General features: G+C 43.7%; 1 protein-coding gene across 6 annotated transcripts in view; it reads right to left on the bottom strand.

The window, feature by feature from the left end:
• LOC128689102 (probable glutamate receptor) overlaps positions 1-25080 on the bottom strand; it is a 128961-nt gene extending 103881 nt beyond the window's left edge. For 2 of the 6 annotated variants that reach the window (XM_070087311.1, XM_070087313.1), the window contains exons 1-2: positions 24925-25050; positions 20014-20515 (exon numbers count right to left, since the gene is read on the bottom strand). In XM_070087311.1, coding sequence (XP_069943412.1) covers positions 20014-20473 — 460 coding nt within the window. In that variant the 5' untranslated portion in view covers positions 20474-20515; positions 24925-25050. Of the gene's footprint in view, positions 1-20013; positions 20516-23950; positions 24135-24924 lie in introns of those variants that run through there. The other 4 variants (XM_070087312.1, XM_070087317.1, XM_070087314.1 and 1 more) reach the window with 4 other exon arrangements.
• Positions 25081-26482: the final 1402 nt, after the last annotated feature.

The raw sequence follows: 26482 nt of genomic DNA, 5'->3' as shown, positions 1-26482 counted from the left end.
CTGTTCTCATAGGGTATGTGGATGATACCACTGTATTGGTTAGAGAGGGGATGTCCATAAACGCCTTAGATGGAGTGGTCGACACGTTTGCATGTGCGACTGGTATGAGGGTAAATTCGGAGAAGTCCATGGTTATGGGGTTAGGAACTTGGGGGGAGAGGGTCGAGTGGGGTAGTGCAGTCGTAAAGAAGCGGGTGATGTCATTAAAAATTTGTGGTCTAATCTATGCTGATGATCTTGAGGTTGCACGTGTTAATAATTCGGTCAGGTTGGTAGAAAGGATACTGGGTCGATTGGGAGCATTGCGGCCTTATCATTTGACCCTTGTGCAGCGTGCCATTGTAATTAACGTTTTATTGTATAGCAAGGTTTGGCATGTGGCTGCCGTGTTCCCTTTAACGGGGACGGCAATTGCAACTATACTTAGAGGGGTTTTTAAATTTTTGTGGGGTTCAGGTTGTGACTGGCTTAGAAGGGATGTAGTAATGTTACCTGTGCGTCAGGGGGGGTTGGGTTTAATGAACTTAAAGAGGAGGGTTAAATGTATCTTCATTAAAAGGGAGGTGATGAGGGAGGGTGTGAGTGGGGGGGGGTTGGTTAAGGTACACAATAAATTGAAACGCATGTTTTCTGGGACGGAGTTGAGGGAGTGTGAAACTATTTTGAGGGCAGTGGTGATGGTAAGGGATCTGGGTAAGGTAAAAATAAGTAGGCTGTGTAGGATGTCGGCGGAAAGGGTTGTGGCTCCGGTGGAGGGGATTTTCCCCATGTATGACTGGGGATGTATATGGAGAAGGTTTGGTAGGTTAAGGTTACAACCCCGTGGACGTGAGGTGATGTATCGGTTTTTGCATGGGATTTTACCATCGGGAGTGGTCTTACGAGCTAGACGGGTGGTTGAGGGGGGGGGGGGTATGTGGAATATGTGGCGGGGAGGATTCTGCATTCCATGTAGTGTATTTTTGTGAGGGGTTGGGGAGCATCAGGGGTTGGTTGAGCAGGGTGTTGCATAAGATAAGTGGTCAATACTTCTCTGTTCTGCGGGCATTGAGTCTTGATGTGGGGGGTATGGATGAAAGTATTATTAGGGCTGTGGGGTACATTATGGTAGATTATGTCTACATTATGTGGGGAATGAGGGGGAAAGGGGTAAGTGAGGTGAAGAGGAGGGTATTGGCTGTTACGTTTTATAAAACGTTGTGCCGTAATAGAGAACTTTATGGGAGGAGGTGGGAGCGGGATTTCTCTGAGGGATATCGAGACCTTACATTAGAGGTTTTATTAAATTTGTAAATTGGGTGGGTGGGGCAGGGTAGGGATGGTACAATGTGTTATGTTGATGGGCTGTCAGGGGTGAAAACGGGGTCGCCTCCTGGTATGTAGCGGGTGAATGTGTATGAACTTGGGCGTATGATGTGTATTCATGGTTTGTGACGAGTATACTCTATATATGTGTTTGATTTTGCAGTGGGATTGTTCTATGTATGTTATTCATATGCATGTTTTAGGTGCTTGTAGAGGTGTCAGTGTGTTGGATCCTTGTTTATTAATATATTCTGTGTTTGATGAACATATTGTTTTTACCTTATTCTCAATACATTACGTTAATTGTATTTAACGTATAAGGTGTCCTACTTTATAATTTACAACGGGACAATATATGCATATTATGGTGTGTTTTGTTAATCATGTAACAATGCAATTGGAATTAGTCGTTTATTGGTTATCATAGGTGTAGGGGTTTTCATGTATGGGTGAGGAGGGATATTTGTGTTATCTCAAGTTCATGTTTGTGTGGTTGTTAATGATTTAGTCTGTGTAAGACCTGTTTTTGTCTTTATCTATCTCTTGTATTGTATTGTTCTAAATAAAATATAAAAAAAAATAATTCTTTGTTAAGCACAACACTGTAGTGTTGCACTACAGTTGCAACATACCTCTCAAAAACAACACCACGTTTGACATACCCTTCCAAACCATACAAACTCTCCAGATAACCTTACCTCATGCACTCACCCTCCAATACTTATATGTCCCCGCTAAAAAGGAAAACGGTCCCTTAATCTATACTTAGTGTGGCACATTAATGAGTCCCTTTACTGTAATATTTCTGTATGAGTCCGGAAAAAGTGTTCTCCACTGTTCCCCAAAAATCAGTTTATTTCTACATACCGTACGATATATTCCTGCCACAATCGCCCTAATTCTAATCTCCCCACCTTTATCCCTCAATCCCCAAGAAAAATACAAGAAATCTGCCACTGTGTACATAATAGCTCTTCTCACGTCTTCAGAGACCCCTCTTACTTCGAATGTTAGGGCTCTCAGAATCTCTACATTACCCCCGCCCATCAACCTGAAAACTCTTGCCAACCACAACCGTACCTCCCTCAACTCTTTACAGAAATAAACTGCATGAAAATCTGTTTCCGGTTCCTCACACTTTTCGCATGTCGCTTCCCTCACCGAACCCATTACACACAAGGCAGACTTTGAAGCTAAAATTCCCATTACAAATCTATAAACTAACTCCCTCACCCTCGGCATTAATCTAAGCTTCCAGAAATCATACCAAATCTTACCCCAATCATACAAGGGGTATACCGATACCCCTTGCATGATTTCCGGTTTCCTACTCATCTCCACCAACCTTCCAACCTTAAGTTTTGCTGCCTCTCCGACGACTAACAATAACCTGAGCATATTCTCGCATTCAATTAATTCCTTTCCTCCTCACCACCGTCGCACATCCTCCATCACTTTCCCAACTCTTACCCCTCTCACCCCCCCCCCTCCCGCACAAACCTCTGTTTTACATACATGGCCTTTACTCTCGGCCCCAGTGCCAAAAGTCCTACTCCTCCTCTTCGTACATTTGACATGACGACCTCTTTACTGAGCCATGCCCTCCCAAAACCCCACACATAACGGAGCGCCCTCCTCTGTATCTCGTGTATCTCCTGTACCCGTAAAGGATACACCACAGCAACATTCCACACTTTACTATACACCAATGAATTTATTATAATCGCCCTTTGCAATAAAGTAACATCCCCCACTCTTAGGCTCCGTATCCTTTTCACTACCTTCTCTCCTACCAACTCCCAGTTCACTCGACAAGCCTCCTGCTCATCAGCCATATATAGAACTCCACAAATTTTCAACCGTTCTGCCACTTCCCATCCAAACTCCAACCCCATTCCACCCCCCATCCAAGCACCTATCTCTAATAATTTTGATTTAGCTCTGTTGACGCTCATTCCTGACTCCCTCCCAAAAACCTTCAAGACCCTCCCTATCGTTCTCAATCCTTCTACACCAGTGATCAGTACAGTTTTATCGTCCACATATCCTACCACCTCATTAAACCCCACCCCCTCCCCATGTAAAATGCCCTTTCCCTCAACCATTTCATAAAACGGGTGCTGTATGCATACGAACAAAATTTGAGACATAGGACACCTCTGTCTCAGACCCCTCTCCATTTCCAAAATCCTGCCCAACCTACCATTAATTTGCACCTGTATCACCGCCCCAGAATACAGTATCTCAACCCACTTTACAACTCCCTCACCAAAACCCAGACGTCTCAAATTGGCCCCCAGAAACTCTCTATTCACACCGTCATATGCATTCTCCCAATTAATACCTAAAATTCCACCCCCATTGCAACCCTTCAAAAATTCCCTAATCCGGCTATGCCCATCTCTCATGCTATGTCCCGGAATCCCCAACTGTCCCTTATGTAGTATACCTATCACCCTCTTCATCCTATTCCCTAGTATCTTCGCAAAAATCTTATAGTCTGTACACATTAAAGATATAGCCCTGTACGTGCTCAGTGTTCTTCCCTCCTGTTTTTTCCTTACTAACACGACCACACCCGTCCGCTGTGTCATTCTTAACTTACCTTCCCTCAGCATACAATTCATTACCTGTACCAGACAATACTTTATATGGTCCCACTGAACTCTATAACAATCATTCGAAATCCCATCTATTCCTGGAGCTTTTCCCATACTTAAATTGAGCACTGCCTCCTTCACTTCATCCATACCAATTACACCATCCATTCCAACTATCTCCTCCCCACACGTCCCCAAGGCTTGCACCCCTTCCCCTTCCTCACAAACTATCCCAACTTTTCCCCTCACCCACTTCTTTTGAAACCAATAATCAGCATAATTACTCATTCCTTCAGTTGTCGCTAGCATTTGCCCCTTATAATATCCTCCCAAATCTTCACTAACCTCTAAGTTTAAAATAGTTGACTCCTTTAGCCTGATTTTAAAACTTCTCAAAACGCTTCCCGAAGGCTTAATCTCCCCACAGTACTGCTTCCATCCCCGCCCTTACCCTTATCTCTTCAAATCTTTCATTATGTATTTCCTTCAATCTATCTCTGAGCAGCAATATCTTTTCGTACTGCCTTCCCTCCCCTTCCTCATAACACTCATTGAGCTGTTGCTCCAAATAATTTTGTAATCCATACCTCCACCCCGCCTCCTCCCGTCCCTTACGTTTATAAAAACCCATTATACCTGGTTTAGCCTTATTTTCCCACCATTCCAAGATACTCGTTTCCTCCTCTCTGGCACCCCACAAGTTTTGCCATCATTCACCAAACTCCACACTCACCACCTCACTCCTCACTAGTCTCGCATTTAACTTCCAAAGCCCTGATTGTATCTTAACCACATCCCCCCAATCCAGCTTAGCCAAAACTGCCCTATGGTCAGAAAACCCCACATCCACTGTTCTTACTTCCCTCACACTAACTGACTCGGATGTATAGATTCTATCTAAATGCGCTGAATAACCTCTTCTGACAAAGGTTAACTCTATTCTCCAGGCTCCCCTCCCCCCCACATCCCTAACCCCCACATCCTGCAAAACATTGCGTAATGCCCCTAACACACACCCCGCCCCCCTCGGCTCCACGTCCCCCCCCCTTATGACACAGTTCCAATCTCCTCCAATTATAGTGACTAAAGGTAAACCCCATAAATGATACAACAAAATGTCTCTTACAAAATCCTCTTTTATTCTGACCGTGCTCTCCGCTGGCATGTAAACCCCTATAAAACATACTCTCGTTTCACCCCTCACCATCCACCCTAACCACCCTCCCCCCCCTCCTCCCACTTTATTATACGTAAGGGACTGTTTCCTTCACAGCCACTCCTCCTTTTAACCTCTTAGACCCACTCACATATAACTTATAACCTTTCAGTAATAATGTACAGCCGAGCTTATAATTATGTTCTTGTATAAAACATACATCTACATTATACCTCCTGAGGAACCATTCCATCCAGACTCTTCACTTCATTCCTCAATCCATTTACATTAATTGTTACTATCATTGTTCGTATCGCTCTCAGGCCATGCGGGCAGGCTGCGCAGTAGCTCCTGATTCGTCTAGTCTCTGCGCAGTTTTCACCAGTCTACTCACAATGGCGGAAGGAGGATGCAGGCACGTCAACACTGTCTGCCTTGATTTAGTGACTGGCTTATTTAATAGTCAGAATACTCATATTCTGCTGACGGCGATCCTTAGAGATACGTATGGAATTGCCAATGAAGACCTTTACGGTGTAGCATTAAATGGCAATACGAGGTTATTTGTCAAATTCAGACAAGGCTGCACCTATGAGAATATGGTTGCTAAATACCAGGATGTGATAAAGACCGTTAACCCTGGTGTTACCGTCCGCCTTCGAGATGTCTCCTGTGTTTACACATGGGTGAAGGTGCGCAACGTACCCTTTGAAGCGGACGAAAGCGATTTAAGGAATGTATTTGACTGTTACGGCACCGTGCATCTGGTGGCGTTGGGACGCTGGCGTGACGGCCCCCTTGTTGGCATGCCAGAAGGGTTGTTTTCTTTGAAAATGTCCCTTAAGCACCCGATACCATCGTATGTGGTAATGGAGGACTTCCAAACGCAAGTGTATGTAACATATCCAGGTCAAAGGCGCACATGCAGACTCTGTGGGGTGTATGACCACATTGCAGCACAATGTCCAACGAGGCGTGGAAGACCAGAGGTCGCGACGAGGACGGAGGTGACAGCAGCACCGCAGTCATATGCCGGGGCTACACAGCGTGGGAAACTGTGGAGTGAGGAGGTCGAGGGGGAAACAGAGGAGTCACCTGCCTGCGTAACTCTACCGGGTGTGGAGGAGGACATAGGCGTGGTGTCGGCGACGCTGGAGGATGCATACGCACCTGCCCAGGATGACATGGAGGCATCCATCCAAGAGGCTTTAAACGTTTTGTTGGAAGCTTCAACAGCTGATGGACTCCAGGGTGGGCTGGAGGATGTACGTGTACAAGGGGGAGAGGGAGGTGTCACAAAGTCGACTGTAGAACAACAGGTTGTGACTGTGGAGGTACACAGGGATGATGGATCCGAAGTTGATATGATCATCAATCATAGCTGTCGCAAAAGGGCTGCGGTGACGACAGATAGTGACGACGTTCTAACTCCCGGACAAAGATCTGGGAAAAAGGCATAACATGATGAGACCCGTAGAGGAGCGGGCGGAGCTAAAAATGTTCAGCAAGAGAGAGAGGAAGGCATAGGAGGACGTGGGGGAAGAAGTGGAGAGAATCGCAAAGGTGTTAAGAGTGTTAAGATATCTAAGGGTAAACCATCAATGAAACCTTCAGGTGTATTACTCTAAATGTTAATGGTTTGAAATCAGACAACAAGCGTAACTGTCTGGTGGCGTTATTGAGGAAAAATGTTCCTGACGTTGTGTTTTTACAGGAACACAATCACAAATCTCTCAGGGAATTGATAATTCCTGAATATGTAGTGTACATGGGCTGTTCTAGCAGATTGAAAGGTGTGGCAGTGTTAATAAAAGAGGCCAGCCCGTTTTCTTTACACACCTGTGAGGTTGGGGAGGAGGGGAGGAGGGGAGGGTGGTGCGGGTGGTTGGGGCGTGGGGTGGGGTGCAGGTGGGATTCATCGGCGTCTATGGGCCAGCGGAAAGTGATATGCGAATATTATTATTATAATCAAAAAGAAGCGCTAAGCCACAAGGGCTATACAGCGATATGCGAATAAAAAACGGTTTTTTTTAGAGGTGTTTTGGTGTATCATTTAAGGTCGCTGCCAGCCGTCACGATCATTGGGGGGGATTGGAATTGTCTTGATCGCCACAAGGATGTCGAACCTAGGGAAAGGGTTTTTTTTTTTTTTTTTTTTTAGGGGACTTACTGCGGGGTGTGAATGTCTTTGATGTGGGGGGGGATGAGGTAGGGAGGAGTGTGCATACATTCATTAGGAGGGAGTATGCAGCGCGATTGGACTGCATATATGTTTCTAGGGGAATCATGGTTCGAACCATTTGTGCTCTAAATGTGAGTTTCTCTGACCATAGAGAAGTCATGGTGGACGTGGATTGGGTGGGATTACCGAGGCGGTACAGGGGTTTCTGGAAAATGAACGTTGGGTTAATGCGTAAAAGGAGCGTGAGGGAATCTTTTGCGAGTGTATGGAAGGAATGGTGGGATAATCGTAGGGTAGGGAGTGATATTATTGAGTGGTGGGACACAGTAGGCAAGAGGAAGGAGAGGGACTTCTATCAGAAGAGTGGGGTAGAGGAACGGAAAATACAACGAGGAACTTTGTATTATCTGGAAAGCCAACTGCAGGAATGTTATGTGAATGGTACGGGGGTGTACCCTGGAGTTTACCTGGAGAGAGTTTCGGGGGTCAACGCCCCCGCGGCCCGGTCTGTGACCAGGCCTCCTGGTGGATCAGCGCCTGATCAACCAGGCTGTTGCTGCTGGCTGCACGCAAACCAACGTACGAGCCACAGCCCGGCTGATCAGGAACTGACTTTAGGTGCTTGTCCAGTGCCAGCTTGAAGACTGCCAGGGGTCTGTTGGTAATCCCCCTTATGTGTGCTGGGAGGCAGTTGAACAGTCTCGGGCCCCTGACACTTATTGTATGGTCTCTTAACGTGCTAGTGACACCCCTGCTTTTCATTGGGGGGATGGTGCATCGTCTGCCAAGTCTTTTGCTTTCGTAGTGAGTGATTTTCGTGTGCAAGTTCGGTACTAGTCCCTCTAGGATTTTCCAGGTGTATATAATCATGTATCTCTCCCTCCTGCGTTCCAGGGAATACAGGTTTAGAAACCTCAAGCGCTCCCAGTAATTGAGGTGTTTTATCTCCGTTATGCGCGCCGTGAAAGTTCTCTGTACATTTTCTAGGTCGGCAATTTCACCTGCCTTGAAAGGTGCTGTTAGAGTGCAGCAATACTCCAGCCTAGATAGAACAAGTGACCTGAAGAGTGTCATCATGGGCTTGGCCTCCCTAGTTTTGAAGGTTCTCATTATCCATCCTGTCATTTTTCTAGCAGATGCGATTGATACAATGTTATGGTCCTTGAAGGTGAGATCCTCCGACATAATCACTCCCAGGTCTTTGACGTTGGTGTTTCGCTCTATTTCGTGGCCAGAATTTGTTTTGTACTCTGATGAAGATTTAATTTCCTCATGTTTACCATATCTGAGTAATTGAAATTTCTCATCGTTGAACTTCATATTGTTTTCTGCAGCCCACTGAAAGATTTGGTTGATGTCCGCCTGGAGCCTTGCAGTGTCTGCAATGGAAGACACTGTCATGCAGATTCGGGTGTCATCTGCAAAGGAAGACACGGTGCTGTGGCTGACATCCTTGTCTATGTCGGATATGAGGATGAGGAACAAGATGGGAGCTAGTACTGTGCCTTGTGGAACAGAGCTTTTCACCGTAGCTGCCTCGGACTTTACTCTGTTGACGACTACTCTCTGTGTTCTGTTAGTGAGGAAATTATAGATCCATCGACCGACTTTTCCTGTTATTCCTTTAGCGCGCATTTTGTGCGCTATTACGCCATGGTCACACTTGTCGAAGGCTTTTGCAAAGTCTGTATATATTACATCTGCATTCTTTTTGTCTTCTAGTGCATTTAGGACCTTGTCGTAGTGATCCAGTAGTTGAGACAGACAGGAGCGACCTGTTCTAAACCCATGTTGCCCTGGGTTGTGTAACTGATGGGTTTCTAGATGGGTGGTGATCTTGCTTCTTAGGACCCTTTCAAAGATTTTTATGATATGGGATGTTAGTGCTATTGGTCTGTAGTTCTTTGCTGTTGCTTTACTGCCCCCTTTGTGGAGTGGGGCTATGTCTGTTGTTTTTAGTAACTGAGGCACGACCCCCGTGTCCATGCTCCCTCTCCATAGGATGGAAAAGGCTCGTAATAGGGGCTTCTTGCAGTTCTTGATGAACACAGAGTTCCATGAGTCTGGCCCTGGGGCAGAGTGCATGGGCATGTCATTTATCGCCTGTTCGAAGTCATTTGGCGTCAGGATAACATCGGATAGGCTTGTGTTAATCAAATTTTGTGGCTCTCTCATAAAAAAATCATTTTGATCTTCGACTCTCAGTCTGGTTAGCGGCTTGCTAAAAACTGAGTCATATTGGGACTTGAGTAGCTCACTCATTTCCTTGCTGTCATCTGTGTAGGACCCATCTTGTTTAAGTAGGGGCCCAATACTGGGCGTTGTTCTCGATTTTGATTTGGCATAGGAGAAGAAATACTTTGGATTTCTTTCGATTTCATTTATAGCTTTTAGTTCTTCCCGCGATTCCTGACTCCTAAAGGATTCTTTTAGCTTAAGTTCGATGCTTGCTATTTCTCTGACCAGTGTCTCCCTGCGCATTTCAGATATATTGACCTCTTTTAGCCGCTCTGTTATTCTTTTCCGTCGCCTGTAAAGGGAGCGCCTGTCTCTTTCTATTTTACATCTACTCCTCCTTTTTCTTAGAGGAATAAGCCTTGTGCATACATCGAGTGCCACCGAGTTAATCTGTTCTAGGCATAAGTTTGGGTCTGTGTTGCTTAGTATATCTTCCCAGCTTACATCGGTTAGGACTTGGTTTACTTGGTCCCACTTTATGTTTTTGTTATTGAAGTTGAATTTGGTGAATGCTCCCTCGTGACTAGTCTCATTTTGTCGGTCTGAGGCTCCTCGCATACATGTCTGAACCTCAATTATGTTGTGATCTGAGTATATTGTTTTTGATATGGTGACATTTCTTATCAGATCATCATTGTTAGTGAATATGAGGTCTAGTGTATTCTCCAGTGGCAGAAATTGAAAACTTAAAGCGCATGATAGGGGATATCCATAATCGTAATTTTGATGTGGCGCGGATAGCGAGTGGCATACATGAGGTATTATGGGGAGATCACCCTTCGGCGGTTGTCCTGCGGGAGCAGGGCAAACGCCGAAGGGCGACAGAATTAATGGGATTGGAAGTGCACGAGCAAATGGGGGCATATAGCAGGGGACAGTACATTATGACAACTGAGGGAATGAGTTGCTATGTGGATAAATGGTATGAATCGCAATATGAAAATGTGGGGATCTCTAAAGAGGTGCTAGAAAAAATGGGAGAATGGGTATGTTGTGATTTAGAGAATAAGGATCGAATGAATTTGAATGGATGCATAAGTGAGGAGGAGGTTAGGCTAGCGGTAGAGTATGAGTGCTGGGAAATCACCGGGGATCAATGGTGTCCCTTGTGATTTCTATAAGGAAAACTGGGAATGCCTACGCGACTTTCTAGTGGTATTATTTAACAAAATGAAAACAAGTGGAAGACTCAGGGAACAACAAAGAACAGGTGTTGTGGTTATGATTCCAAAAAAGGCTACGGGGAACTGTGTCCAAAATTATAGGTCGATATCATTAATGTGTGGTGATTATAAAATATTTGCGAAAATGTTAGGTAATAGAATTAAAAGGGTGTTAGAGAAGGTATTGGATGAAGGGCAATATGGGGTACCCGGAAGATCAATGTGTGTGGGGCAAGGTATTATACGAAGGTTCATTGACGAAAGCGGGAAGGGTAATGCAGGGGGAATACTGGCTTTGGACTGGCACACGGCATACGATTGTGTGGAGCGTGAGGCTTTATGGAAGTTTATGCAGTGGAAGGGATTCGGGAAGGAAATTGTAAGCTGGACGATGGCTTTGTATGAGCAGGCTATGTTTAGGGTACAGATAAACGGCAGGTTAGGGAATTTAATTGGAATGAAACGAGGTTTGAGGCAGGGGTGTCCTGTATCGCAGATTCTTTTTGCATTACTTCAGGACCCTTTTTTCAGAGCTGTACGGGAGTGTGAATGAGGGTGAAATGAGAGGGAGGGTGGGGATAAAAGCGGGAATCGTAGGTTATGTGGATGACACCACGATTTAATATAGGGGATCACAGGATTTACGAAAAGTGGGTGAATTGGTGGAATTTTTGGGGAGAGCAACAGGGATGATGATCAATAAGGAAAAGTCAATGCTTATGCACGTGGGAGATAGCATTAGTGGGGAAATAGGTCAGGAGGAGGGTTGGCCTTTAGTAAATCACATCAAGTTATGTGGGATTGTACATATGAGAAACATTCAGGAAGCGAGGAAGGTTAATTCGAGTGAGGTTGTGGATAGGGTGTTAGGTCGATTGGCGGGGTTGCGCGCAGGAGGCTTAACTTTGCATCAGCGTGTAATTGTGGCGAATGTGCTTTTGTTTGGCAAGTTGTGGCATGTGGTAAGTATGTATCCGTTAGTTGCGTGTGATGAGAAACGTTTATTGAAGCGTGTATTTAGATATATATGGGGTTCTGGTTGTGATTGGTTAGCGAGAGATGTTGTGTATTTACCGACCAGTCGGGGTGGACTGGGGTTAATGAATCTGCACATGAGAATCTTAGGTATGTACATTAAACATAGTTATTTGCGTGAGGGTCGGAGGGTTGGTACAGGTTTGAATTGGATTCGAGGGGATTTGGTACGATGGATGAATGGTGGGGACGTTACGAGATGCGAGAACATGCTGAGGGTTTTAATTTATGCAAGGGATCCAAGTCGAATCAAGATCAGAAAACTGGCAAGGGTGGGAGAGAGGGAGGGGGTGGCTAGCATAGAGGGTATATATCCAATGTATGCATGGCGTGATATTTTGGGTCGCTTGAAGGAGTTACGATTGAGGGCCGGGGTACAGGAGGTCATGTATAAATTCCTTCACAATATATTGCCTTCCGGGGAGGTTTTAGCGAATAGACGTGTGCAAGTGGGTAAGGAGCGTTGTGTGTGCGGGGATATTGACACGGCTTTCCACAGTGTATTTTTGCGAGAGATTGGAAGCGGTAAGAGTGTGGTTTAGCAGTTATACATATGGTGGGAGGTGGGGGAATTAGTGTCTTAAGAGCATTAAGTCTAGATGTGGGGGGTAGGGTTGCCGGTACAAAGGGCAATTGTATATCTAGTCACTGACTTTGTATATACTTCATGGGTCTGCAGAAACGTATCAGCAAGAGAGAGGATCAGGGCGCTGGCAGCGATTTTTTATGGTACACAGCAGAGGAATAGAGATTGCTGGAGGTAGATGGCTTTCGACTTTTTCGGTGGGATATTGTAATTTCCATGTTCGTGATTTATGGGCATTAGTACCGTAAAGGGTAGACGTGGCTGGCCTTTTCGTGTGTGGGCGAGGGTGACTGTTGGATTCGAAATGGTGAGGAATAATGATGAAACGTTGGGAAGGGGCGGTTATGCAAGGTCTAGAAGGTATAAACAAGAACGAACCGGGGCTTTGGAAAAAAACTTTATGTTGTATTGTATGCCAAGTGAATAGATCGCATAAAATGTACGATAACCTTTTATAATACACATAATTTGTGTAGCAGAATCAACACATGCTACATTGATATTGTCGTCAGTATGATGATGACTTAAGGTTAGATTTTGAAACTATAGGGTTTGAGCAATCCCTGGCATACGTCGGCGACCCTAGTCGCTATTAGTTGTACACTTATGTACCCTAGGGTCGACATTTAAGATAACTGTATTGTTATTGTGATACTAATAATAGATAAATATCGAACACCGACGCATGAGATAATCTCAAGCAATATCCTGTCGTGTATCACTAATAGGTGAACGTGACGGTCATGTGCATATATCCTGTTAATGCTTGGCTTAGCTCAAACATAGTCAAAAAAGTATGTACTTGATGTATGGTTCTTTAAAAGGTATCAGGAATCTACGGTTGTTTGACAAATAGGGACGTGGCAATAATGATTCGAGGCCCTGAAGAGCAGGTTAGAGTTAGCCTTCATATGGCTTCTATAATCTGAGATATATGTATATAAACCTACTATCACAATTTTTAATTATTATGTGTAAATGGTAGATCGGTGTGTACGTTTTGCGTGTTGGGTTATAGCGGGTTTCCCTTTAGCCGCAAGTACGTGGTGGGTACACGAGTTGGGTATGTATGTGTTAAATGTGTTCATCATATATTTCTTGAGGTCGTAATAGCACCGGATATTATGGCGTGATTATGGCATAACACAAAGAATGTTTTGCATTTTATTTCTACGTTAATGTTACTCAATGCCAGATTTAGGCTTGTTATATACTTTCTCATGTCAAAGCATGGTACAATTTAATTTTCGCAGTGATGTATTTTTGTGCTTCAAATAGGGAAATAAGGTTTTAATGTACTGTAACTAGATCGTTTTGATACCTTACGATAGGATTTTGTTATTTGTATGGACTGTACTTGTATACATAATGTTTAATCTTTTACTTGCGGCTGTGTCCTGCTCAGTGTTTAGGTGGGGGGGGGGGTTCATTGTGATATGCCCTAATGTAATGTTTATCATAGGCTTTGTTTTGCCTAACTTTTAGGTCAATGTTCTGTATCCTTTTAAAATTTGTAGGTTGTATGACATTTACAGTGCAACTTGTGCAAGGAGTCTTATTCAACAGAGCAGTGAGGGGTTGGTGTGAGCGCTGACATAAATCGTAAGCTTTGTTTGTGTTAATGGTTTTGTTCGGTACTGGAGCTCTCGCTATTTTATTGTCAAGCGGTTCCAGCAATTTGTGGGATGTATTATGGTGGTATGTCTTGGCAATTTTATTGAAGGCTTAAGTTTGCCTTTTGTTTCATTATTGTAATGTATAATGTTTTTATTCCTATGTTTATCATATCTTCTGTGTGCTTTGTGCAAGGGGGTTTTATTGTACAGTGTAACAGGAGTGTATTGTAGGTTTAGACTTAACGTATTTTCTGAGCAGGTGTTATCATGCTCTTTTCATAGTTAGGTGATGGTTTATCCTTTAATACGATATGATTGTAACACTTAGGGTCTGGTGGGGGTTGACGGTGGATCATTGTATTCGCAAATGGCTAATTATTGTATTATTTTATTTATTTATATCTTGTATTGTGTTTTTTTTAAATAAAAAAAAATTGTTACTACCTTGAATTACTTTAATAGCGGCGGCTTTCCCTTCCGCCTTGGTAGATGTCCTACTATACTTTCCTGGTGAAGAGGTTCTAGTTTGGCAGCCTGCCTGTTCAACCCCCCTACCCCCCCTTGTCTTTAGAACTATTCACCCCTTCATTACCCTTCCCCTATCTCCCCGTTTGGCTCACTTCCTTTTTCCAAGACTTTACCCCTGATCTCTGTCCTGGAGTGAGAACGTCATCCATTTCCGACGTTCCAGCCGATCGCTTACGCGAGCTTCCGTCACCACACGCTTCTTCATCTCTCGTTCCCTCCCTATGTATTTCTGCCACAACTGTGTGCACAGTGCTATTAGTGCGCAAATTTTCCCCAACCACCAAATCATTATGTGATGTCACCGACATGTGTGTACTCCTTGCTTCCTCCAGACCACCCTCAACTTCACTTAGAAAGGTGTTTATAACCTCCTCCAGTAATCCATCCTGTGGTCCTTCACACTCGTCATCACTCGTTCTCTTCGTCGCTGTTGCAGTCTGTGTCAACCGGTAACGTTACACATTCGTTCATTGCCTCCTCTGCCTTATCAACTTCCTCACTCCAACTACAAGGTGTCGTTTTGGGGCGTACCCCAGTCTCCGACGCCTCTATACTTTGCTGCTGACTTATAGGCAATGGTATCTGATCCCTCCTCCCTGCTTTCTTATGGCATTGGGCTGCCATATGGTCATAAGACCCACACAATCTGCATGTCTTCCTCTGTCCTGAGTAATACACGTAGACCTGAGTCCTGAAGACGTCCAGTAGCACATACGATGGAATTGGCTGCCGTAAGGTCATTTTCAGTGTAAATGATCCCTCAGGCAACCCCTCATAAGGTCCATCTTTTCACACTCCCAACTCAGCTGAGTGGATTTTTCCATAGTTACGGAAAACTGCTACCACATCATGCTCTGTCGCCTCAAATGGTACATTCCTTACTTTTACCCACGTCATTAACTCGACACATCATGGAGGCATACCTCCACTGCAGTGTTCACGGCCAGTCTTCTCTTGATATTTGTTAACGATGCTTGAGTAGAAGCCCTCCTCCTTAAACTTGATGAAGATCCTTGTGATTCCATTTATTGCTACCTGGAGTTTACCTGGAGAGAGTTCCGGGGGTCAACGCCCCCGCGGCCCGGTCTGTGGCCAGGCCTCCTGGTGGATCAGAGCCTGATCAACCAGGCTGTTGCTGCTGGCTGCACGCAAACTAACGTACGAGCCACAGCCCGGCTGATCAGGAACTGACTTACTCCATACAATTCGTCATTCGGTATGCCATATACCTCGCCGATGATCGTAGGCAGGAGCACCTGCATCGCTGAACTTGTAAGCGTTCCACGAACCAATTCGACACACACCGTATTTACACGGCGACCATGTCTATCCGCCATTTTGAATATTCAAAACAGGGAAAACTGCGCAGAAAGCCAGCCTAGACAGGAGCGTCTGTGCAGCAGGTCCACACGGCCCGAGAGCGATGCGAACAATGTTGCTAGATATTTAGATACTGTTCGGATTTTTAACCCAAAAAGAGTTAGCCACCCAGGATAACCCAAGAAAATCAGTGAGTCATCGAAGACTGTCTTATTTCTTGTCCCCTAGGATGCGACCCGCATCAGTCGGCTAACACCTAGGTACCTACTTACAGCTAGGTGAACAGGGACAGCAGGTGTAAGGACATATGCCCAAGGCTTCCACCCGTGCTAGGGACTGAACCATTAGCACTTAGTTTGAGGGAAGAACACTGCCACCCGAGCCACGTTGCTCCTCTAGAGTAAACTTGGAAGGTGTTCTGGGAGGGTCAACGCGCCCGCGGCACAGTCCTTGACCAGGCCTCCCGGTGGATCAGGACCCGATTAACCAGGCTGTTACCTCGTTGCTCATAGAGAAAAATTAATTTCCTTTTTATCTCAATATTGACTCAAGTTTTCCAGAGATACGGTGATCTGCATGTTAACCATTGCTTACATAGTTCGAACAATATTTCAGTAAAAACCTCGGTATCTTGACGACGTCCTTAAGAATAGCGAAATATGGACACAGTAAGAAATTACATATCGTCCAATGGTGTTCCAATAGAAAGAAACTAATACGTTGAGGAGATCAGGATCTTTTTTAACAAGTAAACAAATGGGTGATGACAGTATGAATGACATTCTGATAAATTATATTTATATTGTTACATAAGACTATAAATGTTGACAATAAGTACGTCTTAACCCATATAGTAATTGTAACACAATCATAAGGAAACGCTAAGCCCATTCGGGTTATACAGTGCCGTGAGAATGGACGGCAGGAGCCCTTCACCAGCATCCCTTGAAGGGATTATAACAAAATATTGCATATCATCGCCTGACAAAGTATATAATAAAGGATTTTCTAAGTAGTGACACAAGGATGACTGAGCATAAGTGGGACACTAAAACATTTAACAGTGTGCTTGTTAATTACTGTCCGATAACTGGATTTTTTTATGTAAAATCCTTTGTTTAAGTCTCACTTTCTCAAAGCTTGACAGAACATATTCTGATATGGCAACATTTCGCTTTCCATAAGCTCTTGGATCAAGAGCTCCTCACTGGCATCGAGGAGCTTTCCTTGGGAGGAAACAGTGTATCACGTCGAAGGCCAGGTTAGGCAAGATTCATCAGGAAACAGGAAAAGTGTTTCCTGACGCCGATCTTAAGTCACATTATGATCCGCCGCTGGAGCTTTTGGTCATCTGATAGAGGCCTTCCGCTGGCTTACCGGTCCACCCCTTTAAAAATTAGGGTTATATATCTATAACAAGTCGAAGAATAGCCTCGCTCAATAATGTCTTCCCCGTTACTCATGTACCGTTCATTATTAGATAATGAAGCACCATCTATTATATTTCATTGATCAGCAGTCACTGGCCTTCATACAATGCTATTTTATATAAGCATCCGTTAAAGCATAAAACATTTTATCTTCACGTTTTCCGTGATATAGACATGTTTTCTATTCAGAGTCCCCCCCCCCTTCCCCTCAAGGAAGGTTCCTTGATGTTGGTGAGGGGCTCTTGATTTCGGAAATTGAATCTGTGCTCGTTCCCCGAATTAAGCCTGAATGCCTTCCACATCCCCCCCCCCCCAGGCGCTGTATAATTCTCCGGGTTTAGCGCTTCCCCCTTGATTATAATAATAATAATAATAATAATAATAATAATAATAATAATATTATTCAGAGTTCTTCAAACATTCAGCCGGCCAAAAAACAGACCTTTCCGAAAACAAACACACACACACACACACACACACAACCAGTGTATGCATGAATATTGAAATGGTATAAAATACCGACAGGTTGTTAGGTAAGACACATATGCAACAGTTAGCTAGCTTTATTTCGAAACGTTTCAGCTACACAGTAGGCTTCTTCAGTCGAGTACAGAAAAGTTGATAGAAGCAGAAGAGACATGAAGACGATGTAATCAGTCCATCACCCTTGAAGTTTTGAGGTGGTCTTTTCCTCAGTATGGAGAAGAGTATTGTTTCATAGTCTGAAACAATATGGAGTTTAAGTGACAGGATGGAGCCTTATAAACCGCCAGGTGAGATGTAGGCCACTAGTAGAGGTAAGAATGTAGTCGTTGGGAGAATTGCTGGATTTGAGAGGGACGTGACCTCCCAACGACTACGTTCTTACCTCTACTAGTGGCCTATATCTCACCTCCTGGCGGTACATAAGGCCCCATCCTGTCACTTAAACTCCATACTGTTTCAGACTATGAAACAATACTCTTCTCCAGACTGAGGAAAAGACCACCTCAAAACTTCAAGGGTGATGGACTGATTACATCGTCTTCATGTCTCTTCTGCTTCTATCAACTTTTCTGTACTCGACTGAAGAAGCCTACTGTGTAGGTGAAACGTTTCGAAATAAAGCTACCTAACTGTTGCACGTGTGTCTTACCTAACAGTGTATGCGTGAACAAGTGTGAGTATATGAAAGTACATGTGAGCGTGTGTGCTGAAAACCCCACTTAAACTGAAATGACTGGCTATATATTTTGACCCCAATTGGGGTCTTCTTCAGCAGAATGTGCAAGTGATAGAAGGAGAGGGTTTCGGGGGTCAACGCCCCCGCGGCTCAGTCTGAGACGTAAGCGAAGTAATGGTAAAATTAAGTATATGACTGCACTAGGCCTACTGACACCTATTAGAATTCTTATATGGTTGCACTTAAATCTTTGTGTCTTGTCCTCAACTATGGTAAAGCAAAGAATACGATACAGTTACTAACCTATTGCTGAGGATGGATATTGGTACGATTTTACAGTGCAAATTTGACAATAACATCCAGCCTATAAATTTGTTGCTAACGCGATTATTCTCCTTTTGGACTGGCACTTTTTTTTATATGTGATATTCAAGCAATGCCAAGTGAATTCTAACATAGGCCAATAGGCCTACTCCTTGAAACTACTCGACATATGATGAACCCGCGATCTGAGAGTCATAAAACTCCAGTGCTGGAGTTTTATGACTGATGGCGGGTTTTAACCCCACCCGTGGTATGGTTTGTTTGCAATCGTGTCATTACGATTTCGCGAGTCATGCTTACAACTAGGTACTTGTTACCCTACACAGCCTATTCCTTACAGCTGGGGGTCGAAATACACATCCAATTTTTATGCGTTTTTTAAATAGGTTTCTTGATCATTCATAAATGCTCACTGCACTGCAACAACCTACCAACTCTCTAATTGCACGCACGCACAAGAGGTGGATAGTGAAGCATTTTCCCCTTCTACTAGGAGAATATTTAAATATTTAAACTAAAGGATAATTACCCCTGTTGTTTAAGACAAAAAGGAATTGGTGATCACCTATCAAGGATGAGGGACTGATCACATCAAAATTAACTCTCTACCTCTTTAGTGTTATAATCGTCTGTATTCGACTGAAGAAGCCTGCCGCGCAAGCGAATTTTTTCCAGTAATAAAACTACCCTTAAGATTGTTTTTAACAAATCAATTTTACAGAATAAAAACTTATCCTACCTTAGCTCAGCCCTATCTAAGGTATATTACCACCCACTGGAATGCGACCCACTACAACTAACACCCAAGTACTTACTGCTGAGTGAACAGGGGCAGCAGGTGTAAGAAGGAAAAAAAACATGCCCAACGGTCCACCAGTGCTATGGATCGAACCACGGACACTCAGTTGCGCAGGAAAGTGCTGCTTACAGTGTATATATTGTCTGGACAATATACAACTATCTTTCAAATGATCAAATCTGAATGAATCATTCCACAGGCACCACATGACGCTTCTAATTATAACATGCACCTCTAAAAAGTTTACAGTGGATTGTAGCGACAATGTGCAATACAGTTCTGATTTGTTAGGGTTAAAGCCTATCAACCGCATGGTGTCATATCACATACACCACCACCACTAGTCAAATATTTTATTTTCTAAAATAGGAGTTAAATTATTTATACACAAAAACATCGTGTATGTATACCACATGGTGATACTACTGAAAAACACCAGTTATTTATTCTACGAGACTTCAAACAGAAAAAAGTATGGAGAAATGTTATTCTGTTTATGAATTCATCACTACCTTAATACATATGACTAAGTCTGTAGGCAAACATAGTAACTGCATCTTGGTACATACCTAGAGGTTCACTGGCGTAAATAGTAAGGAACTTGAGGCCGTGAGAGTCTATAACATCTACACTTAGCAACATCAAATTTTGGTACAATGTTCTTTGTTCTTGTAGTGCAGATATTCCCCGCTCATGCCTGGTTGTTCTCCACCCTCCTGCACCATCATGGGTGTTCATGGTGAAGACGTCTACGATACCATTCATCCATCCATCTCCACTAACAAGCTGTGTTAAGGGCTTCTCAGAGGTGTCTATTAATTTATTACTGTTATAATGGACTTGGCAGTCACTGTACCTTGCCAATGGTGTTTCTGATGCCACAATGTTGTTTACTGGCTGCGAGAAATATAAATTTGTCCACATATTGCCGCCCTCTTTTCTTAGTGTTATTCCACGGACTTGTACGTAGATGACGCATAAAATAAATATAATTTCATTTAAACTAATCATTGTGCAATATTTAGACATGTTGCCTTGTCACATGCTTGTTATAATACGTGATACTCTTAACTGAAATATAAAAGTAATGAATTAAAATGCTTATATTTTAACGAGCTAAGATAGATCTTTGGTATAAAAAAAACAGTAACCTCATCCCAAAAGTTGCAATTTTTATGTAAATGGAACACTAATATCTAGAAAAACTAATACACAGACTTCGAAAAATTTTAAGTGACCATCTGTCTGTATTATTATTATTATAATCAAAGGGAAGCGCTAAACCCGTAGGGTTATACAGCGCCTGAGGGGGAAGTGGAAGGTTTTTTTTTTTTTTTTTCAACAAGTCGGCCGTCTCCCACCGAGGCAGGGTGACCCAAAAAAGAAAGAAAATCCCCAAAAAGAAAATACTTTCATCATCATTCAACACTTTCACCACACTCGCACATTATCACTGTTTTTGCAGAGGTGCTGAGAATACAACAGTCTAGAAGCATACACATATAAAGATACACAACATATCCCTCCAAACTGCCAATATCCCAAACCCCTCCTTTAAAGTGCAGGCATTGTACTTCCCATTTCCAGGACTCAAGTCCGACTATATGAAAATAACCGGTTTCCCTGAATCCCTTCACTAAATATTACCCTGCTCACACTCCAACAGATCGTCAGGTCCCAAGTACCATTCGTCTCCATTCACTCCTATCTAACACGCTCACGCACGCTTGCTGGAAGTCCAAGCCCCTTGCCCACAAAACCTCCTTTACCCCCTCTCTCCAACCCTTTCGAGGACGACCCCTACCCCGCCTTCCTTCCCCTATAGATTTATATGCTTTCCATGTCATTCTACTTTGATCCATTCTCTCTAAATGACAAGTGGAAGGTATTCAGGTTTAATTCAGGGAACGAGAACAGATCCAATTCCCTAGATCAAGAGCCCCTCACCAGCATCAAGGAACCTTCCTTGAGGGGCCATCTGTCTGTAATACAACAGTAGTCCATGACCCATTACATACAGCTAGTCCAAAGATTCGCTAGTATAGTACTTATTAAGTATCAAGTTCAACACGTGTGTACGAATTTATAAACAAAAAATCAGGATTTTCATCCAGAGGCAAGTAACACATGTACTCTGTGAATGGTTGTGGAATTTTGTACATACACCTAAATCTTCCGCCATAGGCTAATAAAAATTAAAGTATTTACTATTTTATTTTGCATACCCGTTAAAGTCATGTTACCCTTCATAACCCTGTGAATCCATAGACTCGCATTTTTTCAGAGGGTTTAGGCCTTAATATAAATTCAGGGTAACAAGGTAACAACCTGACAACACTCACCCAGGGTAATCAGTTTACTAATTACTTGTGTACGAATTATCCCAAGGAAAGTATAATGACCTTTGTAAAACAAGGTAAAAGATATTAAAATTTTACATTTATCTTTTCAAATGTAATTCAGCATGTTAGAAAAAAAAATGACTAATGTTAGGGAGCATTCTCATTTTATTTGATGTTTAGTTATGTGACGTTGTTAATATGGACATTATTGATGTCTGAAGGAAAAAAATAGTTCATGCAGAGATTTTATTTTTTTTCCTCATTTATGGAGGGGTGGGCTAAATCCGCAGGGTTCATACACTGCCTGGGGAACGGGAGACAATATAATCCGATCGAATGAAGGGTAGTTTCAATTCCACAGATCAAAAGCCCTTTCGCCAGCATCGAGACCCCTCCCCCTCCTTGCTCCAGGAGCACAGACAACCCAGCTGGTATTAACTATCTGGATCGGTAGTTGACGCACTCATTAATAAGCCTTGACAGCAACACTTCTGAATATTTCAGAGCTTCTGTGTACTCGTCAAAGTGTACAAAATTATTTAATTGTATTCAATAGCACTATTATACACCGAACCCAACGATGGAAAGGAGCGATTAACGCAATTCTGTACAGTCAGTAACACGAAAGTTTAGACGAATTAGTGGAAAAGGGAGGGGCTGATTTAGTTATGTTCGTCCAGTTACTAGTGTCTGAAGCTATGACTGGTATACTACCTGTCTATTTCTCTATGTAATACGAGTCTCCTGGCCCGGTGGCCTGGTGGCTAAAGTTCCCGCTTCACACACGGAGGGCCCGTTCGATTCCCGGCGGGTGGAAACATTTCGACACGTTTCCTTACACCTGTTGTCCTGTTCACCTAGCAGCAAATAGGTACCTGGGTGTTAGTCGACTGGTGTGGGTCGCATCCTGGGGGACAAGATTAAGGACCCCAATGGAAATAAGTTAGACAGTCCTCGATGACGCACTGACTTTCTTGGGCTATCCTGGGTGGCTAACCCTCCGGGGTTAAAAATCCGAACGAAATCTTATCTTATCTTTAATAAAGTAAACATGGTGATTTTTTTAGCACTGATCGTCCCCTCATAAAAGCTATAATCGTGTGATAGTCTTATTCAATTTCTTTTATATATTATCGCTCAGGTAACAGTGAAGAATATTCGTGCCCCTGTTCCCATAAGAGGCTATCACAATGCCAAAATTGTGTGTTTATGCATTTCTTACTAAATATTCTTTAGCATAAAAAAACGAAGTGATTTTTACCAATAATGAAAATTTGTAGAAATTTTCTATAATCTTTTTTTTTACATACCAAAACTAATCAGAGTGGCAACTGAGTTCATGGAACTTGACGTTTGAGCAATACTTCCCACAGGTGTGATAAAAAAAATCCTATGCATCATTCATTTAAAGCGAGATAGTTTTGATAGATAACATGCTAATGAATATCCGTTCCCCTGCTGCCACAAAAACTGCTCACTAACTGCCTGGTTAGTAATTTGCTACTGTATGGACAAGTGTTACTAAACTACTTGTTTTCTTAATTTAGCAAGGAGCTTAGATGCAGTTTTAATGTTTTGGAAAAGTGCTTGAGGACTACAGGTGGGTTGGCTCAAACATCTTAATACCAATTAGGGTATTAATTACAGATACAAGACCTTGGCTGCTAAGAATATTAAGATCTTAAGCTCTCGACTTGCTAAATTGTAAATATTTTCACTGTTTATTCACAGATTATCCAAATTATCCGTCTTTATCTCTTCGTGCAGCCTTTATAGTTTTAGCATTATTACAACGTAAACATACTTCCACATGACTGAAGCGAGTTTGCTTTTTGGCAAATATTTGTTAATACCTAGAGCATTCCTGGAGAGTTTCGGGGGTCAACGCCCCCGCGGCTTGGTCCGAGACCAGGCCTCGTGGTGACAAAATTACCTACTAATACAGGTGGTTCAGCAGGTTTATAGTTATTTATAACATCAAGGTAATTTTCTACCTTTGCAATGCCATATCGCTAAATTTAAGTAAAAATATTTGCTTTAGCTTACCGTGCTAATCATCACTGTCGTAAGAGTAATAATCATAAGAACTTTCTATGTATCCGAGTTAGTGAGCCAACAATTAATTACTTTACAAGAAATCCTGCCCTTAACATATTAAGATTACCTCACAGCAGCTACGTTGCTAATGATATTCCAAAGTTTTAAGATTATCAAGAACTCGTGGAGCACCGTACACAACACAACGCCTGTGTGGAGCACCGTACACAACACCTGTGTGGAGCACCGTACACAACACCTGTGTGGAGCACCGTACACAACACCTGTGTGGAGCACCGTACACAACACCTGTGTGGAGCACCGTACACAACACCTGTGTGGAGCACCGTACACAACACCTGTGTGGAGCACCGTACACAACACCTGTGTGGAGCACCGTACACAACACCTGTGTGGAGCACCGTACACAACACCTGTGTGGAGCACTGTACACAACACCTGTGTGGAGCACTGTACACAACACCTGTGTGGAGCACTGTACACAACACCTGTGTGGAGCACTGTACACAACACCTGTGTGGGGCACTGTACACAACACCTGTGTGGGGCACTGTACACAACACCTGTGTGGGGCACTGTACACAACACGTGGAGCACCGTACACAACACCTGTGTGGAGCACCGCACACAACACCTGTGTGGAGCACAGTACACAACACCTGTGTAGAGCACCGTACACAACACCTGTGTAGAGCACCGTACACAACACCTGTGTAGAGCACAGTACACAACACCTGTGTGGAGCACCGTACACGACACCTGTGTGGAGCACCGTACACAACACCTGTGTGGAGCACTGTACACAACACCTGTGTGGAGCACTGTACACAACACCTGTGTGGAGCACTGTACACAACACGTGGAGCACCGTACACAACACGTGGAGCACCGTACACAACACCTGTGTGGAGCACAGTACACAACACCTGTGTAGAGCACCGTACACAACAAACCTGTATGGAGCAACGTACACAACACCTGTGTGGAGCACCGCACACAACACCTGTGTGGAGCACCGTACACAACACCTGTGTGGAGCACAGTACACAACACCTGTGTAGAGCACCGTACACAACACACCTGTATAGAGCAACGTACACAACACTTGTGTGGAGCACCGTACACAACACCTGTGTGGAGCACCGTACACAACACCTGTGACTGGGGACTGATAGAGGAGCACTATGAACGTTACCAGGGAGCGGGACAGTCAGTAGAGTGCGATGGTTGCCTGTGTCTACCAGCCCAGGCTACCTTCCCATCCTGTGGGTGGTAGTCAATTGCTTATTCCCGGATTATTATTTATTCTACCTTTAGACCCCACCTTATAACATTGTTATAAACAACCCTCATAATAATTTAACAAACCAAACTTCATCGAAGTAAACCTCTTTACCAAGCCTTTCCAACTATCCTCACAATGATTACCCCTCTAGGGGGTTCCTTGACGCTGGTGAAGGACTCTTGGTCTAGGGAACTATCTGTGGTCCAGTTCCCTGAATTAAGCCCAAATACCTTCCATCCCCTCCCCCACAGGAGCTGTATAATCCTACGGATTTAGCGCTTCCTCATGATTATAATAATTATAATAACTCTCACTGATTACGACTCCACCATTCGTTATATCTACCCGTACCCTTTAGTCTCTTCAAAAAAACGCGCATTGAGATTCTTATATAACGGAGACTCCAGCCACCAAGTTATCTACATTAAATCCCGGGAAAGCCCTCACTGATTTAATATGCGTTGAAACCATTACGTAAATTTTACCTAAATGTAAACCGTATGTTCCCCGGACATAGGTATGCGGGGGAAGGCCTGGATGTTGTGGCATCCAATACACTCGTCTCTCAGTACCCCATTCAGTGCCTGGGAGTAGTAACACGCTACTCTAGGCGACATAGCATACCTCCTCTTGACTAACCTCAAAAACCATTGAGTATGGCTGATAATTAACTTTCCCTGACATGACCGTTAACAAATCATATAGTATCTCACTCATCCAGAATTGCCTCTGTCCCCATCGCAGTAGGATGTTCCTCGACACCTTCCATCACAATCTGTTGGGTGTTAACCTCAGGTGTTATAACACCTACAAGTGATGACAAGCCCTGCCACCAGTCGCACTCCAAGGTTATTCACGTTTCCGACCTGATGTAGCTCACTCCTCTGCCTGCTGCGCCTCATCCTCCCTAAGGCTCCCAACCACTAACATCTGGGTTCTTGCTTTCGCGTCTCGACCCTCCTGATTGAAACTTCAAGTGAGCATTGCCTCTTCTGATGTGTCTCCCCTTGAGGCTGGTCCCCTGGTCTTCGAATTCCCCAGACATTCTACAGCCATATGATCAGATGCATCACAAATGCGACACGTCCTTCTTCCCACATAAGCAACCATGACCTGAAACCCAATAGAGGATCGGTTGGTAAGGCTCTCGTCTCACATACTGAATGTTCCGTGGTTCAATCCCTGGCCAGGTGGAAACGTTAGGCAAGATTCCTTACACCTGCTATACCTGTTCATCTAGCAGTAAGTAGGTACCTGGGTGTTTGTTAGCTGGTGTATGTGTCGCATCCTTGGAGACAAGACCGAAGGACCCGTGAAAATAAAGTCCTCGATGACACACTGACTTTCTTGGGT

The sequence above is a fragment of the Cherax quadricarinatus genome, chromosome 21 (assembly GCF_038502225.1).
Source record: "Cherax quadricarinatus isolate ZL_2023a chromosome 21, ASM3850222v1, whole genome shotgun sequence".
In the NCBI taxonomy this organism is placed as follows: Eukaryota; Metazoa; Arthropoda; class Malacostraca; order Decapoda; family Parastacidae; genus Cherax; species Cherax quadricarinatus.
Note: the sequence above shows the minus strand (reverse complement) of the source record. Positions and strands in the feature narration are given on the sequence as shown.